The sequence below is a fragment of the Rhinopithecus roxellana genome, chromosome 19 (genome assembly GCF_007565055.1).
Source record: "Rhinopithecus roxellana isolate Shanxi Qingling chromosome 19, ASM756505v1, whole genome shotgun sequence".
Lineage (NCBI taxonomy): Eukaryota > Metazoa > Chordata > Mammalia > Primates > Cercopithecidae > Rhinopithecus > Rhinopithecus roxellana.
Genome location: NC_044567.1, coordinates 43,014,071 through 43,037,268, shown reverse-complemented (window position 1 = coordinate 43,037,268; position 23,198 = coordinate 43,014,071). Strand labels below are relative to the sequence as shown.

General features: G+C 44.3%; 2 protein-coding genes across 4 annotated transcripts in view; one reads left to right on the top strand and one right to left on the bottom strand.

Annotated features, from left to right (window-relative positions):
- Window positions 1-22,481, bottom strand: part of NBR1 (NBR1 autophagy cargo receptor) — a 41,132-nt gene extending 18,651 nt beyond the window's left edge. The window contains exons 1-11 of one of the 3 annotated variants that reach the window (XM_010377200.2): window positions 22,067-22,481; window positions 21,710-21,938; window positions 16,447-16,557; window positions 14,323-14,385; window positions 12,011-12,029; window positions 10,568-10,590; window positions 6,864-7,058; window positions 4,201-4,278; window positions 3,522-3,736; window positions 2,187-2,354; window positions 1,383-1,592 (exon numbers count right to left, since the gene is read on the bottom strand). In XM_010377200.2, coding sequence (XP_010375502.1) covers window positions 1,383-1,592; window positions 2,187-2,354; window positions 3,522-3,736; window positions 4,201-4,278; window positions 6,864-7,058; window positions 10,568-10,590; window positions 12,011-12,029; window positions 14,323-14,385; window positions 16,447-16,548 — 1,073 coding nt within the window. In that variant the 5' untranslated portion in view covers window positions 16,549-16,557; window positions 21,710-21,938; window positions 22,067-22,481. The remainder of the gene's footprint in view (window positions 1-1,382; window positions 1,593-2,186; window positions 2,355-3,521; window positions 3,737-4,200; window positions 4,279-6,863; window positions 7,059-10,567; window positions 10,591-12,010; window positions 12,030-14,322; window positions 14,386-16,446; window positions 16,558-21,709; window positions 21,939-22,066) is intronic. The other 2 variants (XM_010377201.2, XM_030923121.1) reach the window with 2 other exon arrangements.
- A 390-nt stretch (window positions 22,482-22,871) lies between these two features.
- BRCA1 (BRCA1 DNA repair associated) overlaps window positions 22,872-23,198 on the top strand; it is a 107,673-nt gene continuing 107,346 nt past the window's right edge. Inside the window, exon 1 of the mRNA XM_030923113.1 lies at window positions 22,872-23,002. The gene's annotated coding sequence lies outside the window, so the exon portion shown is untranslated. The remainder of the gene's footprint in view (window positions 23,003-23,198) is intronic.

Here is a 23,198-nt window from a genome sequence, read left to right as displayed (position 1 = left end):
CTCACGCCTGTAATCCCAGCACTTTGGGAGGTCAAGGCGGGAGGATCACGATGTCAGGAGATCGAGAACATCCTGGCTAACATGGTGAAACCCTGTCTCTACTAAAAAATACAAAAAAATTAGCTGGGCATGGTGGCGGGCACCTGTAGTCCCAGCTACTCAGTAGGCTGAGGCAGGAGAATGGCGTGAACACAGAAGGCGGAGCTTGCAGTGAGCCGAGATCGTGCCACTGCCCTCCAGTCTGGGCGACAGTGTGAGACTCCGAGACTCTGTCTCAAAAAAAAAACAAAGGCCGGGCGCGGTGGCTCAAGCCTGTAATCCCAGCACTTTGGGAGGCCGAGACGGGCGGATCACGGGGTCAGGAGATCGAGACCATCCTGGCTAACACGGTGAAACCCCGTCTCTACTAAAAAATACAGAAAACTAGCCGGGCGAGGTGGCGGGCGCCTGTAGTCCCAGCTACTCGGGAGGCTGAGGCAGGAGAATGGCGGGAACCCGGGAGGCAGAGCTTGCAGTGAGCTGAGATCCGGCCACTGCACTCCAGCCTGGGCGACAGAGCAAAACTCCGTCTCAAAAAAAAAAAAAAAAAAACAAAAAAACAACTACCAAACCACCCTTTAATAATACTAACACCAGACCAGGCACAGTGGCTCACGCCTGTAATCTCAGCACTTTGGGAGGCCAAAGCGGGTGGATCCTGAGGTCAGGAATTCGAGGACAGTCTGACCAACATGGTGAAACCCCGTCTCTATTGAAAAAATACAAATATTAGCCAGGCATGGTGGCATGCGCCTGTACTCCTAGCTACTCAGGAGGCTGAGGCAGGAGAATCACTTGAACCCGGGAGGCGGAGGTTGCAGTGAGCCGAGATCACGCCACTGCACTCCAGCCTGGGTGACAGAGCGAGACTCCGTTTCAAAAAAAAAAAGCCGGGCGCAGTGGCTCATGCCTGTAATCCCAGCACCTTGAGAGGCCAAGGCGGGTGGATCACAAGGTCAGGAGATTAAGACCATCCTGGCTAACACGGTGAAACCCTGTCTCTACTAAAAATACAAAAAATTAGCCAGGCGTGGTGGCGGGCGCTTGTAGTCCCAGCTACTCGGGAGGCTGAGGCAGGAGAATGGCGTGAATCCAGAAGGCAGAGCTTGCAGTGAGCCAAGATCGTGCCACTGCACTCCAGCCTGGGCAACAGAGCGAGACTCCGTCTCAAAAAACAAAAACAAACAAAAAAGCCAATAACAAAAAAACTAAGACCAGATAATGGGAATTTTTAAGGATTTGGGTGTTAAAGGCTACCAATAAATAAGACGGACGTTGGTTGAAGTTCCAGTTTCAGAGAGCTGGGCCTAAAGTTTTGGCTCCCACCCCAGCCCTGGGCTTACATCAGGGTATTAGACTGGAGCAAGCTCTCAGGTCGGCCTAAAGGAGACTTGGGGCTCTGGAGTCCATGGATTGAATTCCACAGGTGAATTTTCCTATGGAGTTTAAGTTGCTTTTTAAGTTCCTTGACCTCTGCTTTACGTTGTTTCTTCTCAGCTCGCAATCTTTGCTTTTCTGCTTTAAGAAAGTTCTTATCAACCTGTTTCTGGAGCCTGTGAGATAATAAAAGCAAGTCTTAAAAGAAAGTCACAAATAAATTCTGAAGCTACGTGGAGCCAATTGCAATCTCCATCAGTGTCAGCTTCTACTTTAATTTCTTTTTTTGTTTCAGAATCAGGGTCTCACTCTGTCATGTAGGCTGGAGTACAGTGGTATAATCATGGCTCCCTTCCACCTCATATTCCTGGGCTCAAGCAATCTGCTCACCTCAGACTCCCAAGTAGCTGAAACTAGGTATGTACCACCATGCCTGGCTAATTTAAAGAATTTTTTTTGTAGAGGCGAGATCTTGCTATGTTGCCCAGGCTGGTCTCATATATTTGGCTTCAAGCGATCCTCCCACCTTGGCCCCTCAAGTTGCTGATAAAACAGTTATGGGCCATTGTGCCCAGCCTATTTTAGTTTCTTAATTTCTTTTTATAATTATTATTTCTATTTCATTAACTTTGGATAACTGTCTTCATTATTGCACATCAACTGAAAATGAGCAGAACTAAGGAGACTATCTGCAGTTTTGTGATTCACACCTTGTCACCAGAACCAAGAAGTCAATCAGAGAATAAGCATCTCCATGTAGAGGGTTTTACCTGACTTGTTCCAGAGCAGCAGGAAGACGAGGAGTAGAGTACTTTGAGTGAGAGAATGGTTCAGAGGAGCCCACAACAGGTCTCCGCAACTTCAGCAGGACATGGTTAGTGTCGTGGCTATATGGCCCTGCTTCACAATCTTCACAGATATTGTAGGATGGGCATAGACTGTGGGTAAAGAAAGGCATAATACACAAGGGCAGAATAGGAAGTACCTGGGGTAGGGAGATATAAGACCATACTTCTATGTTTGCTCCAGTACCAACTAGCTGGTAACCTGAGCATGTCATCTGACTATGCCATGCCTCGATTTTCCTCATTAATAAAATGAGGATAATAACACTTAACCCATATCCATTTTAAAGGAAAATCTATGGGAAGAAGGTAAGATGTGAAAGTATATGGGGCCAGGCACAGTGGCTCATGTCTATAATCCCAGCACTTTGGGAGGCCATGGAGAGGAGGATCATTTGAGTCCAGGAGTTTGAGACCAGCCTGAGCAATATAGGGAGACCCCATCTCTAAAAAAAATTTTTAAAAATATGAGGCAGGAATGGTGGCCCATGTCTGCAGCCCCAGCTACTTAGCAGGCTGAAGTGGGAGGATTGTCTGAGCGTGGGAGGGTGAGGTTGCAGTGAACCGTGATTGCACCCTGTACTCCAGGCTGGGTGACAGAGACGCTGTCACCAAAAAAAAAAAAAAAAAAGAAAGAAAAAGAAAAAAGAAAACAAAAAGGCATTTGGGCCGGGCGCGGCGGCTCAAGCCTGTAATCCCAGCACTTTGGGAGGCCGAGACGGGCGGATCACGAGGTCAGGAGATCGAGACCATCCTGGCTAACCTGGTGAAACCCCGTCTCTACTAAAAAATACAAGAAAACTAGCCGGGCGAGGTGGCGGGCGCCTGTAGTCCCAGCTACTGGGGAGGCTGAGGCAGGAGAATGGCGTTAACCCGGGAGGCGGAGCTTGCAGTGAGCCAAGATCCGGCCACTGCACTCCAGCCTGGGCAACAGAGCGAGACTCCGTCTCAAAAAAAAAAAAAAAAAAAAGGCATTTGGAATAACCGAGGAACCACCCTTAGTGATCTAATTTTGTGTGTTCAGGGGAACATAATTTTGCCTGGCTTTGCTAATCCAAATGCACATTTGAACAAAACAATCTGAATAGCACAACCCACAAAGCATGTGGGTGAGGAGTAGCTTGTGCTTCCAACTCACAGCTATGACATCTAATGCTCAGAAACAGGGCACAATCAATTTCCCTTTACCTACACAGAAAGCCAGGGAGGTAAATGCTCTAAGGTCTATCACTAGCTAGCTATTCCCAAGCAACTGCTTACCTACACTGGTAGCGGACACCAACAATCCTTCTTTGGCAGTTGTTGCAAGCAATATGCCAGCTGAACTGGTTTTCTGGCAAAAACAATGTTTCCTCTGAAGTAGGCATTGAGACTTCTGAGGGACAAGAACCCAAAGATGGGTTCTGGAGGACAAGCTTTTCATGTAATTTCTGTTCAAGCTTCTCAACCGTTTCTTTAACCACTTGTTCTCTGAACTAGAATATGGAGCAGAAGGTGGGGAAAAAACTCAGTTCCAATACTGGAAAAAAGTGTGAAGATATCAATAGATCTGAAACCTGTCTCTGGTATAACACAAAAACACAATAAACAACTGCTACTGAATAGACAGAAACATAGCAAAAGGTCTTTTCCTTCTAGAGCCAAACTGGTTCGAAGAAAATATCAAAAAATCCTTTTGATAAGTAAATTTCTAACTTTTTCTCAAGCAGAGATTTGTCCCTCTCCCTTACATGCTTAGAATTAGACTCCCTCTTTTTCTGGCACTTCACTGCAAAGGTTAGAGCTTTCTCGACTGGAACTGTTCTAAGTTTGGAAATTATAAGCTACCACTCTTCACGTGTACCAGAGGCAGCAGCCATCTGGGTTCAGTTTTCTATTTCTTCCACATTCCACCTGTGCCAACACCGCAGTTAAAACCTAAGCGAGAGAGAACACTCACTGTCTCCAGGTAGCTTGTGAACCAGTCTGGGGGCTTGTCTTGAGGCTGGTCTGTGTCACATGGAGCAAGTGGAAACGACTGGGAGAAAACACAAGCCGAGATGTTAAAGGTTACTTTTTTCTATTTAAAATACTTTTCCCGGAGTGTATTATTTTGAGGTTTCTTTTGTGAAATCATACAAGTATATAATTTTTTAAAAAGTCACAGTATGAAGGTGTACTAAAGGATAACAAAGTCTCTAGCCTGCTCCCCTTCTACAGAAGTAAACCATTACCAGTTTCAAAAGTCAGAGATAGAGAGGAACACAATAATTCCCAAATCTCTGATAAATATGCAAATCTTACAACAAAGACAATGAGAAATAAATCTAGAAATTGGATAGACTGAAACAGGCAATGGGGAAAGGATTCCCTATTTAATAAATGGTGTTGGGAAAACTGGCTAGCCAAATGCAGAAAAATGAAACTGGACTCCTTCCTTACACCTTATACAAAAATTAACTCAAGATGGATTAAAGACTTAACATAAGATCTAAAACCATAAAAACCCTAGAAGAAAACCTAGGCAATACCATTCAGGACATAGGCAGGGGCAAAGACTTAATGACTAAAACACCAAAAGCAATGACAACAAAAGCCAAAATTGACAAATGGGATCTAATTAAACTCAAGAGCTTCTGTACAGCAAAAGAAACTACCATCAGAGTGAACAGGCAACCTACAGAATGGGAGAAAATTTTTACAATCTATCCATCTGACAAAGGGCTAATATCCAGCATCTATAAGGAACTTAAACAAATTTACAAGAAAAAAACGACCCCATCAAAAAGTGGGTAAAGGACCACTTTTTTTGAACAGACACTTCTCAAAAGAAGACATTTATGCGGCCAACAAACCTATGAAAAAAAGCTCATCATCACTGGTCATTAGAGAAATGCAATGAGATATCATCTCATGCCAGTTAGAATGGCAATCATTAAAAAGTCAGGAAACAAGGCTGGGCATGGTGGCTCACGCCTGTAATCCCAGCACTTTGGGAGGCTGAGGAGGGTGGATCACAAGGTCAGGAGTTCGAGACCAGTCTGACCAACATACCGAAACCCTGTCACTACTAAAAATACAAAAAATTCGCCAGGTGTGGTGGTGTGCTCCTGTAATCCCAGCAACTCAGGAGGCTGAGGCAGGAGAATCACGTGAACCCGGGAGGTGGAGGGTGCAGTGAGCCAAGATCGCGCCATTGCACTCCAGCCAGGGCGACAGTGCAAGACTCTGACTCAAAAAAAAAAAGAAAAAAAAGGAAACAATATATGTTGGAGAGGATGTGGAGAAACAGAATGCTTTTACACTGTTGGTGGGGGTGTAAATTATTTCAACCATTGTTGAAGACAGTGTGGCGATTCCTCAAGGATCCAGAACTAGAAATACCATTTGACCCAGCAATCCCATTAGTAGGTATATACCCAAAGCATTAAAAATCATTCTGCTGGCCGGACGCGGGGGCTCAAGCCTGTAATCCCAGCACTTTGGGAGGCCGAGACACATGGATCACGAGGTCAGGAGATCGAGACCATCCTGGCTAACCCAGTGAAACTCTGTCTCTACTAAAAAATACAAAAAAAAACTAGCCGGGCGAGCTGGCGGGCGCCTGCAGTCCCAGCTACTCGGGAGGCTGAGGCAGGAGAATGGCATAAACCCGGGAGGTGGAGCTTGCAGTGAGCTGAGATCCGGCCACTGCACTCCAGCCTGGGCGGCAGAGCGAGACTCCGTCTCAAAAAAAAAAAAAAAAAAAAAAATCATTCTGCTATAAAGACACATGCAAACATATGTTTACTGCAGCACTATTCACAATAGCAAAGATGTGGAACCAACCCAAATGCCTATTAATGATAGACTGGATAAAGACAACGAGACACATACACACTGTGGGATACTATGCAGCCATAAAAAAGGATGAGTTCATGTCTTTCACAGGGACACACATGAAGCTGGAAACCATCATTCTCAGCAAACTAACTCAGGAACAGAAAACCAAACACAGCATGTTCTCACTCATAAGTGGGAGTTGAACAACGAGAACACATGGACACAGGGAGAGGAACATCACATGGGGCCTGTCGGAGGGTGGGATGGTAGGGGAGGGATAGCATTAGGAGAAATACCTAAGGTAGATGATGGGTTGATGGGTGCAGCAAACCACCATGGCTCGTGTATACCTATGTAACAAACCTGCACATTCTGCACATGTATCTCAGAACTTAAAGTATAATAAAAAGGGCCGGGTGCGGTGGCTCACACCTGTAATCCCAGCACTTTGGGAGGCCGAGGCCAGCAGACCACGAGGTCAGGAGATCAAGACCATCCTGGCGAACATGGTGAAACCCCGTTTCTACTAAAAATACAAAAAAATTAGCTGGGCATGGTGGTGGGCGCCTGTAGTCCCAGATTCTCAGGAGGCTGAGGCAGGAGCATGGCATGAACCCGGGAGGCAGCGGAGCTTGCAGTGAGCCAAGATCGCACCACTGAACCTCAGCCTGGGCGAGACAGTGAGACTCCGTCTCAAAAAAAAAAAAAAAGTATAATAAAAAAGTAAAATAAAGAAACCTGTTCAGCTTTATTTAAAAAAAAAGAAAAGATATTGGATAGACTGGGCCATACCCTTCATACCTGCACTGCAGGATCCTCTGGGGTCTTCATGTCTGATCCCAAGACTCTCACCAGTGAAGAGTAATGTGCAAGTGGCTTCTTCCCTGCCCTGGCAGCTAGTCGTTTTGCTCCTACAACTGGGGGCGGGGCTTCATCAACAACATGGTGCCCTTCGTGGACTTGCATCTGCAGTTGGTTTCCCTGTTTAACTGCCATCTAAGAGCATACATTATGAAACAAAAACATACGACGTGATTCTCCTCTCCTAAATAACATTTCAAAGACATCAAAACAGAAGAATGTGGTAAATTATGCTAGAAAATACTAGGATTTGTGCTTGCTTTATTAAATCCAACAACAAATACAATGTTTACACTCAACTTGCTATTTATTTGCTAAGAATGTTAACTAGAAATTTATTTATTTATTTATTTTTGAGACAGAGTTTTGCTCTTGTTGCCCAGGCTGGAGTGTAATGGCGTGGTCTCGGCTCACTGCAACCTTCACCTCCTGGGTTCAAACGATTCTCCTGCCTAAGCCTCCCAAGTAGCTGGGATTACATACAGGTGCCAACCACCATACCCGGCTAATTTTTGTATTTTTAGTAGACATGGGGTTTCACTATGTTGGCTAGGCTGGTCTCGAACTACTGACCTCAGGTGATCCACCCACCTCAGCCTCCCAAAGTGCTGAGATTACAGGTGTGAGCCACTGTGCCTGGCCTAGAAATTTATTTTTTATTTTTTTGAGATGGTAATTTGCTCTGTCGCCCATGTTAGAATGCAGTGCGTGGCTCACTCCAGCCTGTCTCCTGGGCTCAAGCGATCTTCCCACCTCAGCCTCCCGAGTAGCTGGGATTACAGGTGCATGCCACCACACCTGGCTAAGATTTTTGTTTTTGTTGGAGACAGGAGTCTCATTGTGTTGCCCAGACTGATCTTGGACACCTGAATTCAAACTATGCTCCCACCTCAGCCTCCTGAGTAACTGGGACTACAGCTGCGTACAACCACACCTGGTTAATTTTTGTATTTTTCTAGAGGTGGAATTTCATGATGTTGCCCAGGCTAGTCTCGAACTCCCGGGCTCAAGCAATCCACCCACCTCGGCTTCCCAAAGTGCTCAGGTTACAGGTTTGGGTCACTATGCCTGTTGGCTAATTTAAACAATTTTTTGTCATATGTTACTCAGGCCGGTCATGAACTTGATTTTGTTATTAAAACCACAGAAGTATTGTGTTGCTTTATTCCATAAAAACAAACAAAAAACCCCGTAAAACTAGGTTTTAAGATGGCAAATTAGGTAAGATTTTCCTTAACTGGGTTACTATTTTTCTGTTTGTTTCTTTGTTTTTTTTTTTTTGAGATACAGTCTTGCTCTGTCACCAGGCTAGAATGCGGTGGTGCGATCTTGGCTCACTGCAAACTCCATCTCCCGGGTTCAAGCGATTGTCCTACCTCAGCCTCCTGAGTAGCTGGGACTATAGGCATGCGCCACCACACCCAGCTAATTTTTGTATTTTTAGTAGAGACGAGGTTTCACTATGTTAGCCAAGATGGTCTCAACCTCTTGACCTCGTGATCTGCCTGCCTCAGCCTCCCAAAGTGCTGGGATTACAGGAGTGAGCCACTGCGCCCGGTCTAATTGGTTTTTAAATAAGACATCACTTATGGAATCTTAACTCAGGTTTCCAAAAAAGTTAATTCTAGACTAACAAAACTCAAGAAACTTAAAGATACATCCTATAATTAAGCATTTACTTTTCTAATAAAAATAGTATTTTGGGGCCAGGCGTGGTGGCTCATGCCTGTAATCCCAGCACTTTGGGAGTCTGAGCCGAGCAGATCACCTGAGGTCAGGAGTTCGAGATGAGCCTGGCCAACATGGTGAAACGCCATCTCTACTAAAAATACAAAAATTAGCCGGGCATGGTAGCGCGCGCCTGTAATCCCAGCTATTAGGAAGGCTGAAGCAGGAACACTTGAACCTGGGAGGCGGAGACTGCTGTCAGCCAAGATCGCACCACGGCACTCCAGCCTGAGCAACAGGGTGAGACACCGTCTCAAAAAAAAAAAAGAAAAAAACCATTCAATGTGTAACTACATCTGAGGTGATGGATATGTTAATTAGCTTGATTGTGGTAATCATTTCAAAACGTATACACATTTCGAAATATCACATTTTATAACTTAAACACATACAAATTTTTAAAAATCAGAAACTAAAAACAAAAACAAAGCATTCCATGTCCAAAAAGTGGCTGTCACCTCTGCCTTAAACATAAGATTTTATGGGCTGTAAAGAACAGAGTGAGGTAGGCTGGGCACAGTGGCTCACGTCTGTAATCCCAGCACTTTGGGAGGCCGAGGCAGGCGGATCACTTAAGGTAAGGAGTTTTTAAGACCAGCCTGCCAAACATGGCGAAAGTCTGTCTCTACTAAAAACTACAAAATAAATTAGCTGGGTGTGGTGGCACACACCTGTAATCCCAGCTACTTGGGAAGCTGAGGTATGAGAATCACTTGAACCCCAGAGGTGGAGGTTGTAGTAAGCCACGATTGCGCCACTGCATTCCAGACTGAGCAACAGAGACTCTGTCTCAAACGAAAAAAAAAGGAGAGAAAAGAGTGAGAGAAAGAGGTGAAAAATGTGAACCAGAAAGCATAGTTCTAGACCAGGCATGGTGGTGCACACCCATTGTCCCAGTTACTTGGGAGGCTGAGGCAGCAGGATCACTTGAGTGCAGGAGTTCAAGGCTGGCCTGGGTAACATATCAAGACCCAGTCTCTTTAGGAAAAAAACAAAACAAAACAAAACAAAACAAAACAAAAATGGCATCAAGGCACAGTTCTAGAGAGTCTTTTGTTTTGTTTTTGAGATGGAGTTTCCCTCTTGTTGCCCAGGCTAGAGTGCAATGGCGTGACCTCAGCTCATTGCAACCTCTGCCTCCCAGGTTCAAATGATTCTCCTGACTTGGCCTCACAAGTAGCTGGGATTATAGGCATGTGCCACCACACCTGGCTAACTTTTTGTATTTAGTAGAGATGGGGTTTCACCATGATGGTCAGGCTGGTCTTGAACTGCTGACCTCGGGTGATCTGCCTGCCTCAGTCTCCCAAAGCGCTGGGAGTACAGGCGTGAGCCACCACGCCCGGCCAAGATATTTGTATTTTTAAACACTAGAACAGTAGCACAAAGACCAGTAAAGAGATGGGACTATAACTGAGAAGGACCTTTTTATTATGAATTGCCTTTTGCTGACTGTCTCCCTCATCAGTCTCCCTAAAAATAGGTTTCACGGTGTTTATACTTATTAGTCTCTACCCATAACTAATGGAATTCAGGTTTGAGTTTCAGTCAATAAATATTTTAGGCCAGGTGCAGCGGCTCATACCTATAATCCCAGCACTTGGGAGGCCAAGGCTGGCAGATTGCTTGAGCCCAAGAGTTCTAGACCAGCCTGGGAAACATGGCAAAACCCTGTCTCTACAAAAAATATAAAAAGTTAGCCGGGCGTGGTGACATGTGTCTGCAGTTCCAGCTACTCAGGAGGCTGAGGAGGAAGGGTCACTTAAGCCTGGGAGGTGGAGGTTACAGCAACCCCAGATTGTGCCACTGCATACCAGCCTGGATGACACAGCACAACCTTGTCTCAAACAAACAAACAAACAAACCCATAATAATATTTTTTACATTATTTGAAAATGAGACTAAATATTCATTACCTTAAGCGCTTCTTCATATTCTCCTAAAAGGACAAAAAATATACAACATGATATTTCTTCACACACCCCAAAAGATTCTATTATTTTAAAAGTATTTTTATTTTGTACACATCCATTCATTCATTCAAGAACCAAAGATTCTATAAGATTAAGTATAGCCAATCCTAAAGATGAACTGTACAACATGAGGAACATATTATAGTTAAATAATCGTATATTATATTCATGATTTTTGCTAAATGAGTAGATTATGGCTGGTTTCTGGGGAGGGCTCAGGGCACCACAGGGCCACTATAATGAAATGATGGATATGTTAATTTGCTTCACTATAGTAACCACTGCCACGTAACATTGTGGTCAACCACGTGTATGATGGTGATCCCATAAGACTATAATGCCACATTTTTACTGTACCTTTTCTGTGTTTAGATATGCAAATACCATTGTGTTCCAACTGTCTATGGTATTCAGTACAGTAACATGCTCTGCAGGTTTGCAGACTAGGAGCAATAGGTTACATCGTATCTCCTAGGTGTGGAGTAGGCTATACCATCTAGGTTTGTGTAAGTACACTCTGTGATGTCCATACAATGACAAAATCACCTAATTGATGCATTTCTCAGTACATATCCCTGTCATTAAGTGATGCATTACTGTATATGTATTTCATAACATCATGTTGCACACCTTCAATATATACAATAAAATTTTTTTAAACATACAGCCAATCCTGACATTAAAGAATTCTTAGCTTATTATATATGAACAGCAACTATCTTTTGCTGACAAACTCCCTTCTTCTTGCAAACAGAATCTACTGTAGATAAGTTCTTCCTCTTAAATCCCTTTCATCACTACTGGGAGTCTTCCAGTTACAAAATCTCAAGCCAGGTCCCTCACGTTTAGGCACTGTGATGCTCAGGACTCATGAGAGTTCAGTGTCAATACTATCATTTCACCTGATTAAAATAAGATTTTAGGGGCTATCCTGGGAAACTAATTTTCAACTATAACATGGTTCCTATGGGAAAATGCACTCCAAGCTCTGAACATCTGATAAATAAACTCTTGGAATACCACTTGTTTGTAAGTTCATATTAACATATATACCAAGTTAGAAACAAATGCAATACCATGGGAATACTTATATGTATTGAACTGGGAGGCATATTAATTTCAGAGGACTGGTATCTTAAATTTGAGAACCTCCCGTTAAAGCTGACCTTAGAGTCCATTCAAAGGCATCATCCTGTATATAAAAAACTGCTATACAATAAAATCCCCCATGTAACTAATGTCCATCAGTGCAATGTCAATTTATGGTATACTAAATTCCAAACTCTAAAATTAATACTGCAATAAGGTTTGAGTATAAATAGAAATGCCTCAATGAGCAGATTAAGGCTTTTAAATAAGGCTGAACAGACTCTCTCAGGGACTCACCTTGACTGTTGATGGATACCTACAAAAGGAAAAAAAACAACAGTGAACTCTAAGTGTCTCATCAATCGAGCATTTCTGTTACTAGGACCAGCCCCATAGGACAGACAGAAACTCAGGCCAAGCCTTCAGCTTTTCCGTATCACTTGCTGGTCATGAATAATACTTAAGAAATTTTGGCTGGGCGCGGTGGCTCAAGCCTGTAATCCCAGCACTTTGGGAGGCCGAGACGGGCGGACCACGAGATCAGGAGATCGAGACCATCCTGGGTAACACCGTGAAACCTCGTCTCTACTAAAAAATACAGAAAACTAGCCGGGCGAGGTGGCGGGCGCCTGTAGTCCCAGCTACTCGGGAGGCTGAGGCAGGAGAATGGCCTCAGGGAGGCGGAGCTTGCAGTGAGCTGAGATCCTGCCACTGCACTCCAGCCTGGGCGGCAGAGCGAGACTCCGTCTCAAAAAAAAAAAAAAAAGAAGAAATTTTAAGGCTGGGCGCGGTGGCTCACACCTGTGATCCCAGCACTTTGGGAGGCCAAGGTGGGCGGATCACGAGGTCAGGAGATCGAGACCATCCTGGCTAACACAGTGAAACCCCGTCTCTACTAAAAATACAAAAAATTAGCTGGGCGTGGTGGCGGGCACCTGTAGTCCCAGCTACTCGGTAGGCTGAGGCAGGAGAATGGCGTGAACCCAAGAGTTGGAGCTTATAGTGAGCCAAGATACCGCCACTGCACTCCAGCCTGGGCAACAGAGCGAGACTCCGTCTCAAAAAAAAAAAAAAAGAAATGTTATTGCTTATCTACTGTGCCCTCCTTTATTTCAGATATCTTAAGAGGCAGTGCAATATAATGGTTAGGAGCTTGAGTTCTACAGCCAGAAGGTATGGACTGAACCACTACTTTACTACTTCCAAGTTTTTGTGCATTTGGACAAGTTATTTTCACCTCTGTGCCTCAGTTTCCTCATGGGTAAAATAGTGATGATAATGTACTCAATACATGGTATTGTTGCTAGTAGTCTGACACACTGTAACCACTCAATAAAGCTTAGCCATTAGCCTGGGCAACGAAGGGAGACCCCATCCCTCCAAAGAATTAAAAAATTTTGCCAGATGCAGAGGCATGTCCTGGGTACCCAGAAGGCTGAGATGAGAGGATTCCTTGAACCCAGGAGCTCTAGGTTGCAGTGAGCTATGATCATGCCAATGCACTCCAGCCTGGGCAACAGAGTGAGACTCTGTCTCTTTAAAAAAAAAAGCTGGCCGGGCGCGGTGGCTCAAGCCTGTAATCCTAGCACTTTGGGAGGCCGAGACGGGCGGATCATGAGGTCAAGAGATCGAGACCATCCTGGCTAACACGGTGAAACCCCATCTCTACTAAAAATAGAAAAAATTAATCAGGCATAGTGGCAGGCGCCTGTAGTCCCAGCTACTCAGGAGGCTGAGGCAGGAGAATGGCATGAACCCAGGAGGCGGAGCTTGCAGTGAGCCGAGATCGCGCCACGGCACTCCAGCCTGGGTGACAGAGCCAGACTCCATCTCAAAAAAAAAAAAAAAAAAAAGCTTAGTCATTATATTTGTATTATTATAAACTAAGTGGTAGCTTATGTTATATGTGAACTTAAGGTCACTATATAATTTTAAAAGTTATCTTGGCCACGTGTGGTAACTCATGACTGTAATGCCAGCACTTTGGGAGGCCAAGATGGACCAACGGCTTGAGCCCAGGAGATCAAGACCAGCTTGGCCAACATGGTGAAATCCCGTCTCTACTAAAAATAAAAAAATTAGCCAGGCATGGTGGTATACACCTGTAATCCCAGCTACTCGGGAGGCTGAGACAGAAGAATCACTTGAACCCAGGAACTGGAGGTTGCAGAGCTGAGATCGCACCACTGCACTCCAGCCTACGCGACAGAGTGAGGCTGTGTCTCAGGAAAAAAAAAAAAAAAAAAGTTATCTCAGGCCAGGCATGGTGTCTCACACCTATAATCCCAGCACTTTGGGAGGCTGAGGTGGGAGGACTGCTTGAGTCCAGGAGTTCAAGACTGGCCTCAGCAACATAGTGAGACCCCGTTTCCTTTTTTTTTTTTTTTTTAAAGTGAAAGTTATCTCTGAGATATTCTTCAATGTTACTTCTCCATTTCTCAATTCCATCTCAGATGCTGCAAGTCTTCTTAGAATATTCAATTATCAAATATATTTAAAACACCACACAAATGAGCTAAACACTATTTTGAATTATTAAAGCCCGTATCACTGGAGAAATAAGATTGCTATTCTGAACACCTAGCAATAAGCACCATAATATACTTTACCTCTTCATTTTCCTCATCCAGGTATTTTATTTGAATAGTATTCAGATCAAATGAAACTTTTACCTACAAAAGAAATACACATTTAAAGGCAGGTTATAATGTATGCAGAAGTCAAAGGATGAGCTAGGCACATTTCATTACATATTAAATATTTTATACGGTTAAAAAAATCCACAAAATCAAAAGACAAACAACAAACAACCGTAACAACCCATAACAAAGGGTTAGTATCTGCGACACACCCAGAGCATCAGCAAAACTGCTAATGATACAATTAACAACCCAGGTAAAAATATACATAAAATTCAGAGAAGAGGAAATCAGAACACTTAACAAGCACATCAGAAGGCTTTCAAACTTTCTGGTGGTCAGAATAATGCAAATTGAAGCAATGAGATGACATCTCATCAGAATAGCAAATTGTGCGTGTGTGTGTTTGTGTGTGTGTCTGTGTGTGTGTTTTGAGGGGGGAGTGGGGTAGGGAACAGCAAACGTTTTTTAAAGTCATAACATCCAGTGTTGTCAAAAATTCAGGACATTGTCATGTATTTCTGTGTGCTGCTACAATTGTTCTGCAAAGCATTTGGCAGAATCTATTAAAATTCCAAATAAAAGGCTTTGTGACCCATTAATCTCACATTTGTAATAGGACAGAGTTTATCCCTAGAACAGTGTATAAGTTATATGTATAGATGGATACCTCCTGAAGTTTCATGATAAGAGGAAAAAAAACAAAAAGCATCTTTTGGTTTTTTTTTTTGAGACGGGTCTCACTCTGTGGCTCAGACTGGAGTGCAGTGGCTCGATCTTGGCTCACCGCAGCCTCAACCTCCAGCACTCAAGCAATTCGTCCACCTCAGCCTCCAGAGTAGCTGGGACCACAGGGGCCTGCTACCACGTCCAGCTAATTTTTGTATTTTTTTGATAGAGATGGGGTTTTACCATGTCGCCCAGTCTGGTCTCAAACTCCTGAGCTCAAGTGGTCCACCCGCCAGGGACTCCCAAAGTGCTGGGATTCCAGGCGTGAGCCACTGTGCCCGGCCAAATAATGTTTATAGTATGATCCTAGTATGTTATCTGCATGAACATGGAAAATGAAAAGTACATACAGGGCTGTTAACATTGGTTACCCAAAAGAGGTGGGACTAACAGATGAGGGGAGGGAGAGTGGAGGGCTATTAACTGCTTGAGATGGTTTCTCTTCTTAAAATGGGCATGTATTATACTTTTACACTTAAAATTTACAATAAAGAAAAAAGGCAAGCTCTCAGCTCATTTAACTACTAGGAAAAGAAAGATAACTGTGATTTTCACATCTTTTCACAAACAAGATCTAACTTCTTTCTGAATCTAATCTTTTTTTTTTTTTTTTGCGACGGGTGTCACTGTCACTATTAGGATTCAGGTATTTGCTGGAAGGCAGACAACTACCTTAGATCATCTTTTAAGATCTACCATTTCTTTCCCTTTTCAGTTACCATCAGATATAACCAGGTAAAGGTAGAGTTTTACCAAAGGGTTTCAGTAGAGAAACACATCAACACAGGAAGTAAAACATTCACCACTGCAAACTGAACAAAAACAGAAGAGTACAAAGGGCAAACCAAGAGGAGGAAAAGCCTTAGCAAAAACAGATGAACTGCTGTCTAAGCAGGTATGAAAGTTTTTCCTGCTCAACTTTGAGATACTCAACCTCTGACCTAGCAATAAAAACAATCGATAGGTTCTTGCAAAACACAAGTTATATCCTTGTGCAAAACACAAGTCATATCCTCACTCACGCAAGAGAACATTTCCTTGGGACCTGGTTGGGGTGGAGCCCACACCAATTCATTCCTCATACTGTTTCTAAAATTAATAGGTTTTCTAAATCCTATCTCACTAAAAACAATTTTACCTTCCCTTTCTAAAATGTTCAAAAGGAAACTTATTTGTTGGCTCCCTTTATTGGGGCACATCTCTTATATGAATACTGAACTCCTATCAAAAGCAATTTTCCAAAAGGCCCAGAAATGTTAACTATGACAGACTTTACAGCTATGAAACAACACTACTAAAAACAGCTACCTTTGGAAAAAATAACCATGCTTAAACCAAGGAGAAACAAAATAAAGTAACACTCACCATAGCTTCAATATCAGCCCAAGTTGTATTTTCTGGATCAGAAACCAGAAAGCTTTGAATTTCATTTTTAAAAGTCACATTTAGAGTAACCTGTGGTTCCATGCTGTGGGGCTAGGGTTGAGAAGGTTGGTAGGAAAGAGAGAAAAACACATTAGAAAGGGTTCTATAAGTTGCATTAAAAGTTCACTCAGCAAAACTTGTGAGGACCCAATATGGGCTGGGCTTAGGAGACATAGCAATGGACAAAAGAAACACTGTTCCTGCTCTTACCGAACTTACCATCACTGTTAAATAGGAATTGTTTCAGGAAAGAAAGATAGGCTAAAACCAAAGATAGGCTAAAACCATGCCATAAAGACTTGTACTTAAGTCACAAAAATTATTCTTGAAGTTATCAGGAACTTCCACATTAGAAACAGAAGTATGCTGAAAGTATTTAAATTTTGACCAAATTCCCAGAAATCCTCTAGCATTTGTAAAATCCTTAAATATTTTATGGTACTTTATGATGACTGGTTAATTAAACAAATCCTTAATAGTAGCAGGACATACCAACATGGATAAGAGAGATAAGGTCTCTGTCATCAGGGAACTTGTATTCTTATATGACTTGAGGGTGACATTCTACATTTTTCTTGCAGAAGGAGGGTTGTCATAACTTGAGAACCTAGGTTTTCTTTCAGTTTTAAGAACTTACAGGCCAAAACACTAGCCAAGAAACTACACAGAGGTAGCATTCAATGCCCTCCATCCAAGTTACTATGTTTTTTTTAACGATCTACTGATTTTTTATTTTATTTATTTATTTATTTATTTATTTATTTCTGAGACAGTCTTGCTCTGTCGCCCAGGCTGGAGCGCAGTGGCGAGATCTCAGCTCACTGCAACCTCCACCTCCTGGGTTCACGCCATTCTCCTGGCTCAGCCTCCCAAGTAGCTGGGACTACAGGTGCCCGCCACCACGTCTGATCTTTTTTTTTTGTCTTCTTAGTAGAGATGGGGTTTCACTGTGTTAGGCAGGATGGTCTCGATCTCCTGACCTCATGATCTACCCGCCTCGGCCTTCCAAAGTGCTAGGATTACAGGCGTGAGCCACCGTGCCTGGCCTTGTACTGATTTTTTTTTTTTTTTTTTTTTTTTTTTTTTTGAGACGGAGTCTCGCTCTGTCGCCCAGGCTGGAGTGCAGTGGCCGGATCTCAGCTCACTGCAAGCTCCGCCTCCCAGGTTCACGCCATTCTCCTGCCTCAGCCTCCTGAGTAGCTGGGACTACAGGCGCCCGCCAGGTCGCCCGGCTAGTTTTTTGTATTTTTAGTAGAGACGGGGTTTCACCATGTTAGCCAGGATGGTCTCGATCTCCTGACCTCGTGATCCGCCCGTCTCGGCCTCCCAAAGTGCTGGGATTACAGGCTTGAGCCACCGCGCCCGGCCTCTTGTACTGATTTTTTAAGTGGGGGATTTCAAACGTATATAAAAGTGGAGAGTAATAAACACTTACTTAAATCAACAATCAACTCAAGGCTATCCTCATTTCACATATACCCCTGCATTCCCCACTTCTGCCCCAACAAGTAACTGACAGTAGTCAACTAATGTTTTAACCAAACTATAATAATCTAATTATTTTATATTATTGTATTTATTTATTTTGAGATGGAGTCTCGCTCTGTCGCCCAGGCTGAAGTGCAGTGGCATGATCTTGGCTCACTGCAACCTCTGCCTTCTGGGTTCAAGCGATTCTCTCACCTCAGCCTTCCGAGTAGCTGGGACTACAGGCGCCTGCCACCACGCCCGGCTAATTTTTTTGTAGTTTTAGTAGAGATGGGGTTTCACCATGTTAGCCAGGATGGTCTCAATCTCCTGACCTCATGATCCGCCTGCCTCAGCCTCCCAAAGTGCTGTGATTGCAGGCGTGAGCCACCACGCTTGGCCTATTATTTTTAATATATAGACATATTTTTGAGACAGAGTCTCATTCTGTTACCCAGGCTGGAACGCAGTGGCATTATCTCGCCTCACTGCAACCTCTGCCTCCCGGGTTCAAGTGATTCTCCTGCCTCAGCCTCCGGAGTAGCTGGGACTGTTATAGGCGCGTGCCACCACACCCGGCTAATTTTTGTACTTTTAGTAGAGAAGGGGTTTCACCATGTCGGCCAGGCTGGTCTCGAACTCCCGGCCCACCTCGGCCTCCCAAAGTGCTGGGATTACAGGTGTGAGCCACCACGCCCAGACTATTTTTTAAAGTATTTTTTATGGGAAAATTTAAATCTATACAAAAGTAGAAAGAATATAATGAATCCCTATGGACCCATGAGCTAGCTTCTTCCATAATTATCAACTCAGGACCAATTTGCTATAACCAAAGGTTTACAGCAATACCGTTTCCCTACTAGATTATTTTGACAGACATCCATCCTTTTATCCATTAATAATTGAGTATGTACCTCTAAAAGACAAGAAGTTTTTAAAAAACAGTGTAGGCCGGGCACGGTGGCTCAAGCCTGTAATCCCAGCACTTTGGGAGGCCGAGACGGGTGGATCACGAGGTCAGGAGATCGAGACCATCCTGGCTAACACAGTGAAACCCCGTCTCTACTAAAAAAATACAAAAAACTAGCCGGGCAAGGTGGCGGGCGCCTGTAGCCCCAGCTACTCAGGAGGCTGAGGCAGGAGAATAGCTTAAACCCGGGAGGCGGAGCTTGCAGTGAGCTGAGATTCGGCCACTGCACTCCAGCCTGGGCGACAGAGCGAGACTCCGTCTCAAAAAAAAAAAAAAAAAAAAACAGTGTAGATATCATTATAATGCCTAACAAGTTAACAATTCCTTAACGAATCTCTATTCTGATCATTATGTTTTTAATTAAGGATTTTGTTTACTGATGAATGGTTATGTTTAACTGGTTTTTATGACTTTATGAAAAAATAGCTTAGGTTGAGAGAAACAAGATTAAGTCCCAGGGATTTACAGTGTGGTCTGTGGGGCCAGGGCCAGAGATTGGGAGGAGGCGGAGGAGCACACAAACTGGGAAGACTTAGTTTCCAGACACAGTTCTGGCCCATTACTAGACATAAAACTGTGAGCAGGTCAATTCACCTTTGAGCTTCAGTTCTTTAATCTATAACAGGTCTAATATGTCTGCTCTGCCTATCTCACAGTGTTACCATAAGGATCAAATTTAAAATGTGTACACAAGTTCTTCCAAAATGTCATTCAAATATAAAAAATATTATTATAAAGTTCGGGCACAGTGGCTCACGTTTGTAATCCCAGCACTTTGGGAAGCAGAGGCAGGCAGATCGTTTGAGTCCAGCAGTTTGAGATCAGCCTAGCCAACATGGTGAAACCTCATCTCCACAAAAATACAAAAATTAGCTGCATGTAGTGGCGCAGGCCTGTAATCCCAGCTACTCAGGAGGCTGAGGCAGGAGAATTGCTTGAACCTTGGAGGCAAGGTTGCAGTGAGCCAAGATCATGTCACTGCACTCCCGCCTGGGTGACAGAGCTAGACTCTGTCTCAAAAATAAAATAAAATAAAAAACTGGCTGGGTGTGGTGGTTGATGCTGGTAATCCTAGCACTTAGGGAGGCTGAGGCGGAAGGATCATGAGCCTAGGAGTTCCAAGACCAGCCTGGACAACAAAGCCAGACCCCATCTCCTTAAAAAAATTAAGTACAGTTAAACATTCTAAAACATAATAAACCAGTCTTTAGAACCATAAACCTGTAGCGTTTTCCACAATGTAATGCACTGCCCGGTAAAACACTCCAATTAAGACTGTCATTTAAAGGACCCTGAACTCTGTCAAGATCAGACACTTTTTTGAAACCCTAAGACAATTATCCCCCAATTTTCTCCATTCTTTGTTTCTACCAAGAACCAAGTTCACCAGCAAAATAATACTAGTCTCTTAACAACAATCCCGCTGACATCTAGTATTCATTCATATGACATGTAATTATTGGGGTCCTTAAAATTTGAACAGAACCTTTGTCAATTCCCCAGGACCTTAGGCAAAAAATCAGGGAAATGAAGTAATTCTGTCTGCCAAAAGTGGATATTCCGAAACACCACTTTCCAACTTCAAGAAACACACTTCCCTACTTGTGAAGGAAATGAATCTTCCTCTCTTTTTCTCAAATTACACAATTGGAAATTAATTTAGATACTCTGGAGCTCCTCCAGCTGGTGGGCCAACTAAGAGAAAACAGGAAGTCGGAGATTCTAGCTTAGCTGGATCATATCCAGGTCTTCATAAGGAACTCTCTTCCGCTGACATGTAAAAAAATTCTTTCAGCAAGAGCGTTAATCTTGAACGTGTGTAAACACCAAAGCTATGGTTAACCCTATCTCACCCTTAGGTCTAAAGCCAGTATAGTCAGATAGCTGGGTCCTAGGCCTTCAACTTTCATAACTAGCATTATTGTAAGTCCACGCCACTGACACCTTTGCTTGGAACAAGTTAACTTTTCCTCCACGTCGATTTTTGTTTTCACCCTCAACAAAATCCCTTTAATGAAACAGACCTGGCAACCTGAGCTTTGATTTCTGTCTCCACCAGAGGCCTGTACAAGCCAAGTTATCCAAGCTTTAAAATGTGTGATCTGAGGCTGGGAGTGGTGGCTCATGCCTGTAATCCCAGCACTTCGGAAGGCCGAGGCAGGAGGATCGCTTGAGCTCAGGAGTTCAAGACCAGCCTGGGCTGGTCTTTCTTTGAGAAGGCGAGACTCTGTCTCAAAAAAAAAAAAAAAAAAAAAAAAAAAAGTGTGCTCTAAAAGCTGAGTGTTTGACAAAAAGGAAAAACAATCCCTTTCCAAAATCGAAGGTCCCTAACCAAGGAGATCTCTTTAAGGTCTCGAAAAAAGGAGGATGGAATGAAAAGGATGTGTAGGTAGTGTCATTTTTTTACTTGCAGAGTTTATCCTAGTCTTCCAGCTATCCTTTCCTAGCACTCAATATTCCCAAGACAGTGTCACCACCCCGCCTCTCATTTTCTTTGCCCAGGCCCTCATTCCACTGGGGAGTCGTGGCCTTCCATCGGTAGAAGCCGATGTTCTGAACCATGGACTCTCCAACTCTCCGGCGCTTTTCGCCCACTTGGTCCCTCTGAACACGAAGGGCTCTCTCATCCTGTCACTAAAAACATTAGCTGTCCCGAGACACGAAAAAAGTCGCCCCTCCTCTTTGCAGGATTCCTCCCTTGAACTTCCCCAAATCCTCTTAGTGTGACGTGACCCCACCCCTAAGTAACCTCAGCTGCTTCCTTACCAGCTTCCCGCCCCCGGGGGGCGCCTGCCGGAGGCCAACGCAAGGACCGTCAGCTGCCAGCTCTGCCGCTATCCCTGTGGGCTGATTCTAACATGGCGGATAAAGACAGTAACTAGTCCCCTGTTTCGCCGAGTTTTCGCCAAGATGATTGGCTCGTACCACTTGTCCCTCAAAACGACCACCGCATTGATTGGTGGAGATTGCGTCGACGGGGCGGGGCAGAAGAAACCTGAAGCCGAACAACAATAACAAACATTGGGCCGAGGGGCGGAACTACGAGTGCGCAGACGTGGGCCAGAGCGGTTTCTCCTTCCCTAGGCAAATTCGGCGCCCGCTGCGTCCCCGCAGGTCACTGACCTTACAGGACTACTTGCCCAAGACTCGTGAGGCTGGATGGGAATTGTAGTCTTCCTAGGAGTTGTCGGTATCTTTTTGGCCTAGTCTCTGCTCTCAAGATACGAAAACATAACAACACTCCAATCCACAACTGTTGACATGTATAAGCGCGCGGAGGTCTCCAATCTATCCACTGGATTTCCGTGAGAATTGTGCCCGCTTCGGTATTGGATGTTCCTCTCCATAAGACTACAGTTTCCAAGGAACAGCGTGGCGAAGGCCTTTCATTCCGCAACGCATGCTGGAAATAGTAGTTCTTTCCCTCCACCCCCCCCAACAATGCTTTTATTTACCTAAACTGGAGACCTCCATTAGGGCGGAAAGAGTAGGGGAATGGGACCTCTTCCTACGACTGCTTTGGACACTATCTTACACTCATATTCAGGTTCAGGTAGCGATTCTGATCTTTGTACAGCGATTACTGTGACGTAATAAGTCGCAACTGGAAGCGTAAAGGCGAGAGGGCGGGCGCTTTATGGCAAACTCAGGTAGAATCTTCCTCTTCCGTCTCTTTCTTTTTACGTCACCCGGGGCAAACTGGGTGGCCAATCCAGAGCCCCGAGAGACGATAGGCTCTTTCTGTCCCGCCCTTCGTTTGTGTCTTGATTTCCTAGTCTGAGAGGCTGTTGCTCAGCGGTTTCCGTCGCAACGGTAAAGCGTGGGAATTACAGGTAAATTAAAACTGTGGAACCCCTTTGCTCAGCTGCCGCCAAGGTGCTCGGTCCTTCCGAGGAAGTTAAGGCCGCGTTGGGGTGAGGCCTTCACTTCTTCCGGCGACTAGCACCGCGTCCGGCAGCCCCAGCCCCACACTCGCCCGCGCCATGGCCTACGTCTCCGAGCTCGCCTGCATCTACTCTGCCTTCATTCGGCCCGACGATGAGGTGACTGTCACGGAGGGTAAGATCAATGCCCTCATTTAAGCAACCGGTGTAAATGTTGAACCTTTTTGGCCTGGCTTGTTTGCAAAGCCCTGGCCAACGTCAACACTGGCAGCCTCATCTGCAATGTAGGAAAAACAAAAGCAAAAACGTGACTGAGCGGCGTGAGCTCGCTGAGACTTTCTGGACGGGGGACAGGCCGTGGGGTTTCTCAG